The sequence below is a fragment of the Sorex fumeus genome, unplaced genomic scaffold, assembly GCF_029834395.1.
Source record: "Sorex fumeus unplaced genomic scaffold, SorFum_2.1 ptg000061l, whole genome shotgun sequence".
Lineage (NCBI taxonomy): Eukaryota > Metazoa > Chordata > Mammalia > Eulipotyphla > Soricidae > Sorex > Sorex fumeus.
Window position 1 is genome coordinate 38272939 of NW_026606118.1, and position 17057 is coordinate 38289995.

A 17057-nucleotide genomic window follows, 5' to 3' on the forward strand; every position below is an offset into this window, starting at 1 on the left:
TGGGCAGGATACTTTTGGTAGCTGCCAGGTTCTCCAGAGTAAGAACTAGATAACCAGATGCTGCGCAGCCGCAAATGCGGCCATACGCTTCCGGAAGGAAGATTATATAGTCTCTGGGTCTTGGCTGTTGATGGGATTACACGGCATTGGGGCAATTGGTGGGTGTAACACTACATACTGGAAGATCTTCCAGTTATTGACCTACATAATTAAAAATAGATTTCCTAGGGGTAAAGGAATTTACCCCTAGGAAATAAAAATAAAATCACAGCATATTATTATTAAACTTGTAGATTTTATGTAGGAAAATTATGACTGTCTTTTTACTTAAGAATTATGTTCTACTCCTAATATTTTAATTTTCCTTCAGAACACCAAATATTCTTTCTAATGTTACCCTCTTTTGATTTACAGTTATCATTTTCTTTGCTGTTTTTACCATTAGTACTTCCAAGAATTGTAATTCCTTGTTTTCCCTTTGTAGCCTTTAAAATTAGTAGTCTTGGCCCAGAGCAATAGTACAGCGAGTAAGGCACTTGCCCTGCACACAGCTGATATGATTCAGTCCTCATATGCCCTCACCACTGCCAAGTGTGGCCCTCAAACAAAACATTAGTACTCTTTTGGTTTGGATTTATAAAAGCTTATCTAAGACAGTGAATAAGCATTACTGCATTTTGCCACAGAATTCAGTACAAGCAGGTTGGGCTTGTATGTATTAGACCAGGGTTTGGTCACTGGCACCCCATGTGGACCCCTGAGCCCTGCCAGAAGTGATCCAGGAGTAAGCCTTGAGCACTGCCAAGTTTGCACTGCCTCCACCTCCCCCCACCCCCCCAAAAAAAACACTACAAAAGTATTAATCTTGAATTTCCATTTGATATTAGTTTTTGGTGTATGATCCCACCTCTTGATTCTATGTACTTAAAATTATGCATATTAGCACAAAGAAAATGAAGACTTTGTAAGTTAACTAAATTGAATTTTATGTTTAAATATATGTACATATTTGCAAAAGGAATTTCTCTTACCAAATTGTATCTTCCAATTTAGGACTCTTCTAATCTTCACTACAGAGTAGATTTTTTTTGGTGTGTATACTAGTAAGTGTTCAGACCATGTGAACAAAACCAGTTCAGTAAATCAGTTTGCTTCACCTATTTGAATCTTGAAAGGATCTGTATTTATGGTTGCATAGGCATGCTTCCTACAGTTCTGTTTTGGGGGAAGTTTTCAGTTTGTTTGTCTTTTATTCCGTTTTGTTCTGGGGGCCACAACTCCATCACCCAGCACTCACTTCCTGACTCTGTGCTCAGGGATTACTCCTGGCAGGGCTCAGAGACCAGAGTTGGTGCTGGGAATCGAACTCGGGTCAGGCACATGCAAGGCAAGTGCTTTACTGCTGTACTTACTATCTCTCTTTCCCCAACTTTCTACCATTGTTTAGATTCTTTTCATTTAAAACTAAAATTAACAATATGTTCATTTATTCAGTGCTGGTGCTGGACGGACTGGTTGTTACATTGTGATTGATATCATGCTGGACATGGCTGAAAGAGAGGGTGTTGTTGACATCTACAACTGCGTCAAAGCCTTAAGATCTCGGCGTATCAATATGGTTCAGACAGAGGTATGTTGGTTTCAGTGTAGTGACTTTTATTTTTTTTAGTCTTCCACCAGTTATCAAACAAAACAGTAGAGATTTTTTTTTTGCACAGAATCAATATTAGTTTAGCAAATCTTATGGGAAATGCTAGGAATATTATTTCTATAGAGAGAAATCATCTATAATCTTTATCTTTGATGACAGAAAAGTTTTGTTAAAATATTGTAAATATTTTTTTCTTTCGATAGGAGCAGTACATTTTTATTCATGATGCCATTTTAGAAGCCTGCTTATGTGGAGAAACTGCCATACCTGTCTGTGAATTTAAAGCTGCGTATTTTGATATGATTAGAATAGATTCTCAGACTAACTCTTCACATCTCAAAGATGAATTCCAGGTATTTACTATTTTTAGCACTTCTATTATGAGCAATTTATTATAATTTGTTCTGGGCACTATTAATTCTTCTACAGAAGGTCTTTCAAGTCAAACTTATAACCTTTAACCTTATTTTAAGTATAATATAATACCTGTCTCTCTCATTATACAGATTGTGAAGTCACTTTGGTATTAACAAGTTTAGATATGCAGTATCTGGAAGGGCATATCAGTTTTAGAAGAAAATAAAAGAAAGGTATCATAAAAGTCAAATTTTGTGGTGATGATGTGTATTTAAAACTTTTTTAAAATAGTCTTATGGATTTGACTTGTCATGTCACGTAGTGTAGGATCAGCATATAATATGGTTGAAGTTTTTACTAAATATTACCTCTGAATAACGCCAAATGTTTCACTGCCTTTTAAAACAACAACAATAAGAAAACCACTGTAAGTATATGAAAATTTAAAGAGCAATTTTGAAAACATCACATTATTTTGTTTTAGTGGGAGTGTTTTTGGTTAAGTTGGAGAGTTTGGGCTATACATGGCAATGCACAGAAGCTGTTCTTGGTCCTACTCAGGAGTGAGCCTCCTGGCAGTGCTCAGGGATCATATGTGGTGCTGGAGATCAAACTACCACCGGCAGCATGCAGTGAAATTAAATGCCTTAACCCCTGCACTATCTCTCCAGTCCCCGTACTTTGATTTTTTTTATCTTAAATTCAATTTATTCCTATATATTTCAAATGAACAACCAAAAATAAATTTTTTTACCCAGTGTTCTTTCCAACGTGACACATCATATCTTCAAACATGGCAAACCAATTGTTACTGCAAATGATAAACTGTAACTTTGATGATAGGTCATCAATCATCTTGATTCATCATCTGACTTTGTTTCATTTGACCATGGAATGCATTTTGCAGGTACTCTGAGTTTTAACTCCCTTTTCCTTTCAAGAAGAGGTACAGTCAATAATGTAGATTTCAGGGGAGTTTGTCACTTCATAAGCTTCATTCATTTTAACTAAAAGTTTTATCAGCCTGTCTTTGGAGCGGATGTCATTGCCTTGTATAAAACCTTCACTAGCAACTTGATCTCCCGGATCAGCGTTATGTTATTAAATGGGTCACTGTCTTCTAACCTATGCTCCCTTTTCTTTTCAGACCTTGAATTCAGTCACCCCTCGACTACAAGCTGAAGACTGCAGTATAGCATGCCTGCCAAGGAACCATGACAAGAACCGTTTCATGGACATGCTGCCACCTGACAGATGTCTGCCTTTTTTAATTACAATTGATGGGGAGAGCAGTAACTACATCAATGCTGCTCTTATGGATGTAAGACACTGCTATCTTTGTTAGTGTAGAGTCATGGAAAGCACCATAAAGTGATGAACAATGGCAAGTTTTCTTTTCAAGAAAACTAAAACCATTTAAAAAGAAAAACTATAAACTTCTATTGAAATACAAATGTCTCCTAAAATGATTTTGGATTCCCCTTAAAGGGATTCATATGAAATAAATACCAGTTTTATGCTTTATTATAAACTTAGTGCTTGATCAATTGTCATATTATCTACAGGCATTATCTGAAGGTGATTCTTTCATATTAATTATTTAACTCTTTCATTGAAATTTATTTTTTAATGTTTATTCAGTGTCAGTGATATTTGGTGTTTCACTGATTTCAGTGATCTTGTGTTGGCTATTAGTCAAAAGACAATTTGGGTGACACCTGTTAGTGGAGGAGGCATGGAAGAAACCATATTAATACATTCATCCTAATGAAAGAACTTGCCTTATTCTACCCTTCATATAGCTATAGCTTATAGAGTATGTTTTTAACGTGTTAATTTGTTATTGATAAGGAAGCATAGAAAGAATTTTAAACTACATTTTGGGCCATCTTGCCTGAGCATCTTGGGAAGAAATAAAGACTCATCAAGGGTCAGAACATTTTAAAATAGTTTATGGCCTTCACTGGTAAACATTTTAGTTTTTGTTTTTAAGTCTATAGAACCTTCACAAGGAGAAATTCAAAGTCTAGGGTCATCCTTCTGTGACTGATATAAAAGCTTTCTAAGTTGGTGCTGTGATTGTATTTTCCAAATTTAGATTTTGATAGTAGAGATTTTGCAAAGTTCACATTCTTCTTCAAAAACTAGTCATTTAGCTTGTAGGTAGCTCCTTTATTTACACTACAAGGAAAAGGCAAACTGAAGGGAAAAGTTCCTATCCTATTATGAACAGTTTTTACCCTACCCAGTGAAATGACTTTGGATCCTCATTATACCTTTTTCTCATATTTTATTTTTCTAGAAATCAGATATAATAAGTGCAAAATATATTTTTACTTCTGATTCTTGATTTGAAATGGAAAAAAGTTATATGAAAAACAGAAGTAGAAAATAATATTGAGAATGATACTGATGCCATAGCCGGAGCAATGGTACAGTGGGTAGGGCTTATGCTTTGCACTGTTGCCAAACTGGCTTCGATCCCAGTCATCCCGTATGGTTTCCAGCAGTACTAGGAGGAATTCCTTTGTGCAGAGCCAGGCATAACCCCTGAGCATTGCCAGGTGTCACCCAAAAAACAAGGGGAAAAAAGAAAATTGATGCCATTTAGTTTTGTCTTTGGCTCTGTGTCAATTTTTTTTTTTACTTTGAGTTTCTTTTTTGGTGGGCGTGGGCAATGGGGAGGGCACATTTGCGCCACACCTAGCTGTGCTCAGGATTTACTCCTGAGTCTATGCTCAGGGCTCAGTTGGGGCCATATGGAGTGCTGAGTATCAAACCCATGTGGGCTGCTTGCAAGCCAAGGACCTATCCACTGTACTCTCACTCCAGCCCTCAAAATTTTCTGAATATAAAGACTCTTCCTTGTGCCTTGCTTCTTTCTGACCTCTGCTTAATTTCCTGTGGTTCAAGATACATTTCTTGGTTGAAACTGACTAGTGGATAGTGTAGTTGGGACTTCAGAAAAGTAAGATGTGGTTTGACTTTTAAGAACAGAGCTCACTGATCAACATAGTCCTTTCCTCTACCCTCCGCCCCCATCACTAGATCATTAGCGTACTTCTTTTCTCCAATCCTTTCTCATGCTTTTCTTTAGAGATACTCACCCATCACAGGAATAGCTTTGTAAGATATGAGATTATTCAGAAGTAGCCAGGGGAATAACCATTTATTTGGATTAATCCTACAAGTGGGATGCCATGATTAGTGGCAAAAGTTCCCAAATGTGGTAGCAGGGTTAATAATTATCAGTATTAGAACAGTCCCACCATTAAAAAAAAAAAAAAACTATGGAAGCAGAGTGTGCTAATAATAAATCCAGATGATGTAAAAGCATACAAACTTATATGCATAGTTTTTTTTTTTAATTCAAGATGAAGTAACAGGTAGATATAAAGACAGAATTGCAGCCTTCTATTCCTTAAGACTTTCAGGCTAGTCACCTTTGAAAAATTGAAAAGCCCAAAAGTGTCCCTTGAAACAGCCCACAGAGAACATCTTAAACCTGAGACTGTCTTCATAAGTATCAAATCCTCACCGTTCACTTGACCAATTACTCATTCCAGTGCATTTTCAGTGATCAATTCCAAGGTTCTGCAGTGGTCTGGTTCTATCTCCATATACTTTTTTTTTATGCCACACAGATTCTACACTGAAGTGTGATGCATCTGCTTGTACAATCAATTATGTATTTTAAGTACTTAGGCTTTTTCTTCTGCCTTGTGTTTTGACAGAGCTACAGACAACCAGCTGCTTTCATCGTCACACAATACCCTTTGCCAAACACTGTGAAAGACTTTTGGAGACTTGTGTATGATTATGGCTGTACCTCCATTGTGATGTTAAATGAAGTCGACTTGTCCCAGGTTAATGGTCACGAGTTGTTTTTATACACTTAATAAAGTAGCATTAAAACTCTAAAATCTATTTCATACTGCCTTAGTTAAGGGGGGAAAAAACTCTAAAATCTATTTCATACTGCTTTAGTTACTCATTTTCTTTTGCTTTTAAAATATTCTAGGGTTGTCCTCAATACTGGCCGGAAGAAGGAATGCTACGATATGGCCCTATCCAAGTAGAGTGTATGTCTTGTTCAATGGATTGTGATGTCATCAACCGAATTTTTAGGATATGCAATCTAACAAGAGTAAGTCATTTTTTCAATCACTTAACTGAAGTTCTCCAAGACAATTGATTCTAAGCAGAATGAGATATAATTCAGCCAATGGGAGAAATAGAATTAATAGGTATTTAAATCAGTCTCACTTCTAGTAAGCATCCTGTACCTTACTGATAGACAATTGTATTCTGAAATCATAAAAGCAGAAAATCTGGAACCTAGTTTCTTCGTTTATTAATGATTTTCCATATACTTTGTATAGAAATCTATATTCTGGTGCATGTACTCAATCAAGCTTGTCTTGTGCATGCATTTCTGATATTTGATTGCATATTTCATTATAGTGACATCCAGCTCAGAAAAGGCATGCAGTTGGAAAGTAAAAATGTAATAATAGTACTAATAATAATACTAAAAGACAAAAAGCTTTACCCCTTAAAGAAGGATTATGTCATTTTAGCCATGGAAGGGTTCAGCACTACCATTTTAATTTCTATGTATAAAGAACCAGACTGGAGAAAAAGGCTTGTTATACCATACCCATCATTAATTTTTACAACCCCCCACCTCACCCCATATCTTACTTTTTTGTGGTTTTGTTTTTTAAGGCCATGCCAGAAGTGCTCAAGATTTCCCCCTGGCTCTAGCTAGACTTAGTGATAACTTTTGGTAGGCTCTGGGGACCATATGTGGTACAGGAAATCAATCTGGGTCAGCCTCGTGCAAAGCAAGTGCCCTACTCATCTTCTATCTCTCAGCCCCATCACCTTTATCTAACTGTCCACATCTGTAGGTGCTACTTACCACTTTGTATTTTCCCAGGAGAAAAGTAGCAACTACATGCCTTAAAAATCTTTAATGATCTCCCATATGTTTTGCACTAGATGATAGATTAGTTTTGAGGTCTCTCAGAAAAAAATAATACAAAGACCATTTGATTATATTTCCAAAAAAAAAATTTCAAAGAAACTATTAGTAACTTCCACAGGCTTTTTGTTGTTGTTGTTGTTATTGCTATTTTATTTTAGGGGTAGAGAGTGCCAGGATCAAGCGTGTGAGGCATGAAGTACATTCCCAATAAGTTAATTCTTTTTCTAGGAAAAGCTGTCTGGTTTTTAGAACTGCAGTATTATATTTGTGCATTATTTTAAGTGTGTCATTAGGATTGATGATGTTTTAGTGTTTCACAAAACTAAGTGACTATATGTGTTTCTGGTTAATAAGTCTCTGAGTATATAATAGTAAGCAGAGGGTGAAATTATATCTAATTCTGTTGTTCATTTCAGTGGAGAGAAAAGGATAACTTCATTCATGTCATAATAGTCATGCATATCTTAGATGTTAATTTAAATGGAATCTCATTATGTCGGTACATCTGTTACATTATGGTTATGGTTCTAGTAATATTTCAACTGAGAAACTAACTGCTAAACTAAAAAAGTGATACTTTTTGGTTAACTGAGCTGTTTTTTTATGAAAAATATTCTGGGAAAAAGAGTAAAATCTAGGGATTTTTCTTACCATATTTATTTACCTTTTTATATATTTGGGATTTCAATCCTTATTAGTATACGATTTTTATTTTCTATTCCTGGTATCATTTAATATCATTAATTTTGTTGAATATTTATTATGTGCCATAAGAACTTGAATGTTTTACTCAGTAGGCTCTGCCATAACGAAAGATATATGAGCTATTACAACATAGAGCATTGTATCTGATTGCTTAATGTTTGGCTTACTCAAATACTGTCTGTTCTCCTTTTGTTTTTATTTGTCAGTTTAAGGTTATGATTCATTTATTCAACAGGAAAACATTTTGCTGCATCTATGTGATCACAACTAAGGGGGAAAGGAGAGATTTCCTTGTCTTTAAAAATGTATATATTCTCCGGAAGCTTATAATTAAACCACTAATCGCATTGTAGTTAACTGACAAATGTGAGAAAATTTATAAAGGCAATGTGCAAGCTAGAGTGTTTAACTGGTCATCTGACATATTTTAGTGATCAAATTTTCTTGAGGCAGTGATATAGGTTAGAGTTTGAAGAATCAGTCAGAGCTGTTTGGGATAACCCAGATTTCCTGGATTTTTGTGAAGGACTGAGTGGTTTCTGAGAACATAAAAGTTTCAGTGCTAGGATAAGGAAAATCTCAGTCAAGCATTCTAAGTTATTCACTTATGTTTTGAATTGAGAAAGTTAAACAAAAACAAAATATACAAAGTTTCCAGGGCAGTAAATTAGTTGATAAACTTTGAAAGAAGGTTAATGTGCTTAGAACTTGAATTGCATCCTAGAAAAGAGCATCTATTGACCAAGAACGTGAGTTAAGTTCATGTAAAGAGTTTTAAATCATCACAGCCATTTGGATTGTAGACTGAGACTATCTGAAAGCCAATAAATCCAGGGAATGAAAGATTATAATTGCTTTTCAAAATAATTAGGATGCCTGCAATAAGTATAGTGTATAAGGAGATCAGAGTTATTTTTAAAATATCAACCAGGGGTAATTACAACTTATGATTAACAGTACCATGATGTCAGTGGTAATAAAGTGGAGGAGAATATGAAACTTACACAAAAAAAGATGATAACAGAGATTGATTTTTGGATCTAGAGGGAGAATCTAGTAAGCTCGACTCAATATAATGCTAATGTCTTTTTTATCAGGCACAAATTGATATTACCATTTGCTTTTAGGGAAACAAATCTAACCCTCACCTATTTACATAGAAATCCTTTTCCTCTGCAGCCACAGGAAGGTTATCTGATGGTGCAACAGTTCCAGTATCTCGGGTGGGCTTCTCATCGTGAAGTTCCTGGCTCCAAGCGGTCATTTTTGAAATTGATACTTCAGGTGGAAAAATGGCAGGAAGAGTGTGAGGAAGGGGAAGGCCGGACAATCATCCACTGCCTGTGAGTATGGTGACCTCACCATTCAGGGGGACCTTGGTGCTCATTTTCTGTGTTCAACATATCCTCACTTCTCACAAACTCCCATAGGTTTCATCTTGTCTTGATGAACTAAGAACCATTAATTTTTATGTCAATATTTGATTATAGATTTCCTATTATTATTTCATGTCATTAGTAATGTGGATGTAACTATCTGTGCCCAGGGGGGTGTCCTTAAACATACACCACTAAGTTAAGTCACCTTCAGGGGTTCCAGCCACTCTATGCTATGCACGTACATGTACGGTGAAAATAGGAAGTCTTTTTCCCAAAAAACATAGATGATTCTTTACCCATAACCACCAGAAATGCTATCTAAAATGTCTTTTTTTTTTCTTTTTTTATTAGTGAAAAACCATGAGGTACAGTTATAGGCTTACAAATTTTGTGCTTGGGTTTCAGTTATACAATGATCAAGTGCCCATCCTTCCACCAGTGCCTGTCATCCATCCCCATGGGTCCCAGCATCCCCCCCCACCCTCATCCCCCCCCCCCGTCCCATCCTGCCTCTGTGGCAGGGTATTCCCCCTTGTTTCCCCCTTGTTCTCTCTCTCTTCTTTTGGGTACTGTGTTTTGCAAGAGAGGCTTTGAGTGGCGATCATGTTTGGTCTATCGACTACTTTTAGCATGCTTCTCCCACCCTGGGAGGGCCCTCACAACACCCTTCATTTGGTACTCTCTTCTCTATCTGAGCTTCCTTTTCACTCTAAAATGTCTTTGAGGGACTGGAGCAATAGAATAGCAGGTAGGGCACTTGCCATGCACACGGCCCACCCAGGTTTGATTCCTAGCATCCCATATGATACCCCCCAGCATCACCAGGAGTAATTTCTGAGTGCAAAGCCAGGAGTAACCCTTGTGCATCACCGGTTGTGACCCAAAAAGCCAAAATAATAATAGTAAGTAAATAAATATTGTAGACGAATGATCAGCCATTGTTTAAAATTATGGTGAAAAGAAATATACTCTTCAAATACCATAAAATGTCTTTGCTTTCAGAAACGGTGGCGGGCGAAGTGGCATGTTCTGTGCTATAGGCATTGTGGTTGAAATGGTGAAACGGCAAAATGTTGTTGATGTTTTCCATGCAGTGAAGACCCTAAGAAACAGCAAGCCCAATATGGTGGAAGCCCCGGTGAGTCCAAGTACTTCCCTGTTGATTGGCCTCAGGTGTAAATAAGTCGTGATTATTCAGCTTAATTGATGAATTACTGGGTACCCACTCTCTTCTTACCAACTTAATTTGATGTAGCATGAACTGCTCATTGAACTGTATTTTCTCTTAGTTTGGGAAATATGTAATATTTTTTTTCTGTCAAAGGCAGTAAATATTTGCTGCAATCACTGTCACTATCAATGTCCTTCATCAACTTGCCCGGGTGGGTCCAGTAACATTGTGAGACTTGTTGCTACTTATGTTTGGCATAAATGTTAGTAAATGTAATAAATCTGCTGTCTAGACTTTATTCCTCCTGGATTTGCCTGGGTTCATAAGATTTGAAGCTATTTCACTGTTTTGTAAATATAATAAGAGCTAATATATATGTATATATATATATATATATATATATATAGTATATATGTGGGAGTTCATCCAGATAAAGCCCAAAAGAAAAGTAAGAAAGAAAGTTTTAACTTCTCTCACTCATTTCACTTCTCAAGAAAAAGGTGTATGTGTGACTTTCACAAATGTGCATGATGGGATATGCGCAGGAGAAGCTGTATAGTTTATACTTACAGAAAAGTGAGGTAGAAAACATAAGACCATTGTTTGCCCTACATTTATCAAGATGATCAGATAAAGTAAAATGAGCAATTCAATAAACCTTTAAAGTGTGTTCACCACTTCCTGCTCGTGAATAGTTCACACAGAAGGTGCACTGCTTCCTGAGACAAAACCTGAAGAGCTAGATTTATACTGTTTCACTTTTAGGAGTAATAGCTGACATCTCTTTCTATAATTCTCCTCAAATCCTCTCTGCCCTGCCCTTACATGTAAATGTGGTGAAGTTGTTCTATACTGGTGTGTTAGCAATGGTGATGGAGAAAGAATAGATAAATTTGAGGGATTATTTGAGGAAGGACTCTCAGGTCATTTAAGATGACTAGCTAAATGACTATGTCTTTCAATTCTTCGCAGTCTAAAGATTTCTTAATAACCACTTAGTAAGTACCTCCCTCCCTCTTTCTCAAATTAGTCTTAAAATCATCAGTGGAAGTTCAATGTCAAAATTCAACATTGGCCTCCAAATTTTATTCTGTTTCTTTTACCTGTACTGTTAAAAACAAATTCTATAGTCAAATGCTGTCATTCTAGAACTTTGCAGAGAATTATTGTTTACCTTTATTTTCATGTTCCAGAATCCTGACTAAACACCCCACCCTCTGATTTGTATTTAAACAGGGTTAATGATTAGTTTTGTATGCTATTGAGCTGACAAGTCTGGTAAGGAAATTTAGAGTGTAAACAAAATTGCTAGAAACTGATGAAAGAGTTTGCAGTTTTTTTGTTCTTTAAAAGCACTTACCACAGTGGTAGGCTAATTTAAATCATGCCTACTTGATAATTAGGGGACGACTGATAAAGAGCTCTTGGGGTAAGATTTTTTTTTTCACTCTAGCTTATTGCTGTAGATACCTGGCAATTCTCCTTAGAAAGAATATGCATTTTAGATCATTATCTCGTTCAGCTTGCATTTTACCCATTTGGACTAAGTTGGGAACTTTACAGCAAGTTCTATGTTGGAAATCATAATTTTCACTCCATCTCCAATTTTTTTAAATTGTTGATAATGCAACAACATATAAATGAGCTAACAGAAAAAAAAATTTTAAATGTATCATTTTCAGCTAAGTTGTCTTAAATGTGAAAAGACAGCAAATAAGTTTAGTATAAGTAATTGCTCTCTAAACTTTAAAAATTATTACCCATTCTTGGCAAATATACTCTAATTTTACTACAAATATACTACAATTTTCTGATGAATAAAAATTTGTATTGGATATTTATTTGGAATAATGCTGTCACAGTTTTAATGACTAGCTTTTTTCTTTACTGCTAAGGAAAAAACTATGGAATATTTTTACATGCTCACTATAACATTAGTTATAATTGGAAAAAGAAATAATGATAATCTAATAGTCAAACAATTTATATGTTAGACTTGTGTAGCATAAAAAGAGATGCTAAATAAAAGGGGGAAGATGCATAGCAGCATTATTCAAAAGACAATAAAATTAGATAAATTCAATCTAAAATAAACCATGCACATGAAAGGACTGCAGCAAAACTAAGGCAGTAGCAATTATTTCTGATAATAGCATTATCAAAACACTTTCTGATTCTCTGTAAGTCCCTATACCAGGAAGCGTTTTTATAATAAGCAAGTATTTGTAGAACAGATTAAAAAATGCTGGAGTTAAAAAAAAAAGATTGAAAACAGAAGGCATACCTATCTTTCTTAATCATCTTTCCTAAACTGAGATCATTAGACTAAAATATAAATTGTGTATGCCTTGTACTACACTTGTAAGTAGAACAATTTATAATTCTTGAATAATCTAAATTAGTGGTCACGTTTTTTTTTGATAGTTATTATGTACCATTGGTCTTTTGCATGACTTCCTTTTGCTTGGCTGTCTTTCAGGAGCAGTACCGTTTCTGCTATGATGTCGCTTTGGAGTACCTGGAGTCTTCTTAGTTGCATGACACTTAACCATGTGTCCAGACAGAACCTGACCATCAGTTGAGCCAGCAGCTGTTGTTTGTGTCACACCTGTGCAAGAAGATTTTATTGTGGGGGGTGGGAGACTTTTACATTTGAGAAGTAAAAGTATTTTTCTTATAAAGTTGTGTATCTTAATAAAAAGGCCTCAATTAGTTTCTATTATTGTATGAAAGCATCAGCATTTCGTGCCACATAAATTATATTTAATAAGAACCAGATTCAAATGAAAACTTATCAGTGTTTGTACAGTGAATATGCAGCCTTTCTCTCTTGATTTTGGTAGCACAGCCTCCACGTGTTGCATGAATTAATCCTTTCTATATGGCATTTTTCTCGCTTTTTAAGATTAAAGAAGGTAAATCTTTAAGGATGAAAAAAGGAAAACTGTGCAAATTCAGAGTAAATTTCCATTTTTATATGTTTCGAATATAGAAGATCTCTATATAAATATATAAATGTATATGACTGGCTTATTTTCTTTTAATGTGCAATTATGGCTGATCATTTAAAATTCTTTTTAAGGAAAAAAAACACATAAGCCAAAGACTCCTCAAGTGTAAATATGTCTATATGGAGAAAGCACATTATATTTATTGGTTACTGACATTCCTTTTTTGATGGCTTAAAATACTACCACCACACGCAATCTTTTTTTTTTCTGAAGGAAGCTTTTTCTTTCCCAAAAATCAATTGTAAACAATTTTTGTAGATTATTTTTTGTATGTTTTAGTGTAAGTAGAGGATAAGCTTTTTATCATAAACCAGGAAGCAATGTTCTTTATAGTGATTATCTTGTGTACATGCTTGTGAATTAAACTATGTGAAATACCCTGACAACTGGGTCTTTTAATATAGGACCAAATTTAAAAATTTTGCTAAAAAGGATTGATTTTTCACAATTTTATTGGGTTAGTAAATAACGGTTTAGTGATCACATTGAGAAATGCACACATTCATAGATCCTGCTGATGACTTGCACAGTATTGAATTAAATTTTTTTAATTCGTTCCTTTTTTTTTTTTTCAGTTTATGACCAAACCCTGGTCAAAAAAAGCAACATTTGTGCTTTTAGGGTCAAGTTTTAGCAAATTGTAAACTGTCAAAGTGATAAAATGTGCTGTTGAGATTTGGAGATTTTTTTTTTAAATGTTTACATGCACATGCTTTAGGCACTGACCATAAAAAGTATGAGCAAATCAATCCCAGATTACTGTTTTGTGCATTGTCACAGGTTTCCTGAGTGAACCTTCCTAAACGTGGTCTTGTTCACATGCTCAACGTAGCTGTAATTTTCAATCATCAGCTCACAGTTTGTTATCGACTAAAGCATTCCAGTATCCTCTTTCTAGATTGCCAGTACATCACATGGTGCTTATAAAGATTTAATTAAAGTAAGAGTGAAATAAAGTTTTTATAATTACAACCATTATTGTTTGCACATCATTTCCTCCTCTAACTTTCATGACTTTACTCCCAAATAAATAGCCTATTCACAATGCTGTAAGTACAACACACTAAGGGAAAAAAAAATCTATTAAAAGCAAAAGTAATGTCCAAAGTACTAATTCCCCTCTTTCTGATTCTTTGACTATCAAAGATGGGGGAAAGCCAGAATTTACTATCTTACTCATTTTCTATACTTATGTGTCACTATTCTTTTATGAAACATCTTCCTCATAACAAAAATGATGAATACTAGTTATCACCCCTATTTTACTGATGATGGAGTTGAAACCAATGAGTAGGTAAATGATTTGTCAACAGCTTTAAATCTGATTTCAATTCAGCGGCTCACACTTTTCCCCTGCATATACTGCTTCCTTGATGGCATGACAAAGAAAATTTGGCACTTCATTCTTTTGTTCCTCATTAATTGATTTTTCCATAAAGTATTATCATTATGGGCATCTTTAAATTCCCATTTGCTGTGCAAGTTATTAGAACACTTGTGACTTTCATTAGTAAGAATTCAGATAAAGAGACTTTATCTTCTCAGAAGATAAATTCTCATTTAAATTTACATACCTGGAACAAAAAGTTCAGAAAATCACCTCAGATTTTTTTACTGGATATTGTTCTTGCTGCTAATCCTCTGGAGTTGTTTCAGTACTGTAGCTGCATTTTGCTCACCTTATTGCAGCCACACACCACTAAAATTACCTTGCATAGTGCAGTCAGAGGTCTTGTCTCCCCTCCCAAAATTCAGAAGACAAATCACAAGAGTTCTCTTTCTCTTGTAAAGGAAATAAATGCTTAATTTTTGTTTCGCCAATTCAACAGAACAAACAAATATTGCAGTTAGGACACTTTCTTTGTTTGGGGGCCACACTCGGTGGTGTTCAAGAGTTATTCCTGTTTCTGCACTGTGGGCTGAGGGAACCATATGGGATGCCAGGGATCAAACCAAAGTCAGCCATGTGCAAGGCAAATGCCCTTCCCCCTATACTATATCCGCAATATTTTTTTTCTTAAAACTGATACTCAAAAATTGTCTTTGAAAGCTTGGGCAGTTCCCAGTACAGTCATATGCATGAACATCCCACCCCACTGTGTTCTGCACAGGAGCCAGCCTGACAGGGTACCTCTAAGAGTAATCTGTTCCCAGAGAATCTCTTATTTTCAGGTGTTATTCTTTAAAGGCCATTCAGTATGGTGAACTTTTCAGAACATCTTTCTACAAATTGTTACTAGGAAAAAAATATATTGGTATGGGCCCAAGATACCGGCAACTGGAAATTTAGGAGTTTTAATCAAGTACTCTTGAAAATAAATCTTGCTTGACTTTCAGAGCTGACAGGCCTTTTCCCAATATTTAGTGTTCAGAGAAAGGAAAAGTATGCATTATTGTGCTGTGGCTGGATGATCTTTAACATTGAGGGACACACACACACACAAAAAAAAAAGGGATCGTATTTTTGCCTGAACTAGAAAGGAGAGAAAACAAGTTTACTTCTACACCAATGTGCTTATCCACCAGTGTTATTATTTAATATTCACCTCATTGAGACTTGTAGGTTTTGGGTCACTCATGTAAACAAACTTGGAAATCAGACACCAACAGCTGCTCCCTCTCAAATCATTTTGACAAAAATTGCTTTGGATAAAGTAAAAGATTTTGGCAACAAAAATAATGTACTAGACAATAAGTGTTGAAATGTAGGAGAGAAATGATTGTAGAAATGGGAGATGATATATAAGCTTTTGGAATATCACGTACAGGAGCAACAATTGCACATTTTAATGTAATTTCTGTGTGCTTCTGAAAATTTTCCTTTTTGTAACAAAATAGCAAGAAATCTGTATAGTTTTTTATGCCCTAGTGTCATGTGTTGAATACTTTATAAAATATTCCCATAGGCAGAAACAACAGGCTTCCTAAAGTCATTTCCATATTTTGGTAAATACCACGATTTAATGTGAGGACAACAGATTTGTATTCAATGCTGTCCAATATGAAGATGGAAGGTAGCAGACTATACCTTCTATAATAATTTTTATTGCATCTTATTTTGTAACATCTCCCCACAGTTAGGGAGGCTGACGTGAGAGAGATCTGAATTTGTTCACAGCTAGTCTCTTCAAGCAGTCTGCAGAGTATTAGAATATTGTCTTTCTGAAAAGAAAAGAAAAGCTATCCTGGGATCTCCTTTAAGTAAGCTATAAGTACCTCTTGGAATATAAATAGTCTAAAATCAATAGACATGTACTAGATATATAACACTTCTGAACTGCTAGCTTCCTCCAAAGTGAATTGAAATGCTAGCCTGGAAGATAACAAACAGCAGAAAGACTGTTATCAAATCGAGAAAGAAACCAACGGAAAGAGTTTTTAAACCACTGAATCAAACATAAGATCCTATTGAATATCTGAAGTCTCTTAAATGATACATGCCTGGAGAGAGGGGAGAAGGGGAGATAATTTTATGTCAGATAATATCTCTTATACTGTTCTTTCCACTTTTTTAAGAAATGAGAATGCTTTAAATCTTAAAAATGCCAATTTGTTTTATTCTGATGTAGTTAGTTCTTCCAGCATATTATCATTACCTTTATTAGTTAACAGGCTGAATACAGTTAGAGGCTCTGTTGTATTTAGGCTTTCCCCTAAACCTACCAAAAAACCTCCCAATACTCTGATACAATCAGTAGATGTAGGATATGAAGAGCAGTGGTATCTAAAATTGAGTCATTGATATATTCTTTTCTTAAAATGATATTCAAAAGCATAGAAGGCAAAGTCAGGC

General features: G+C 35.3%; 1 protein-coding gene across 10 annotated transcripts in view; it reads left to right on the top strand.

Annotated features, from left to right (window-relative positions):
- PTPRK (protein tyrosine phosphatase receptor type K) overlaps positions 1–14236 on the top strand; it is a 582916-nt gene extending 568680 nt beyond the window's left edge. For all 10 annotated transcript variants that reach the window (XM_056125869.1, XM_056125872.1, XM_056125873.1 and 7 more), the window contains 8 exons: positions 1495–1630; positions 1855–2004; positions 3156–3329; positions 5743–5874; positions 6030–6155; positions 8883–9046; positions 10085–10220; positions 12733–14236. In XM_056125869.1, coding sequence (XP_055981844.1) covers positions 1495–1630; positions 1855–2004; positions 3156–3329; positions 5743–5874; positions 6030–6155; positions 8883–9046; positions 10085–10220; positions 12733–12786 — 1072 coding nt within the window. In that variant the 3' untranslated portion in view covers positions 12787–14236. The remainder of the gene's footprint in view (positions 1–1494; positions 1631–1854; positions 2005–3155; positions 3330–5742; positions 5875–6029; positions 6156–8882; positions 9047–10084; positions 10221–12732) is intronic.
- The last annotated feature ends 2821 nt before the right edge of the window (positions 14237–17057 follow it).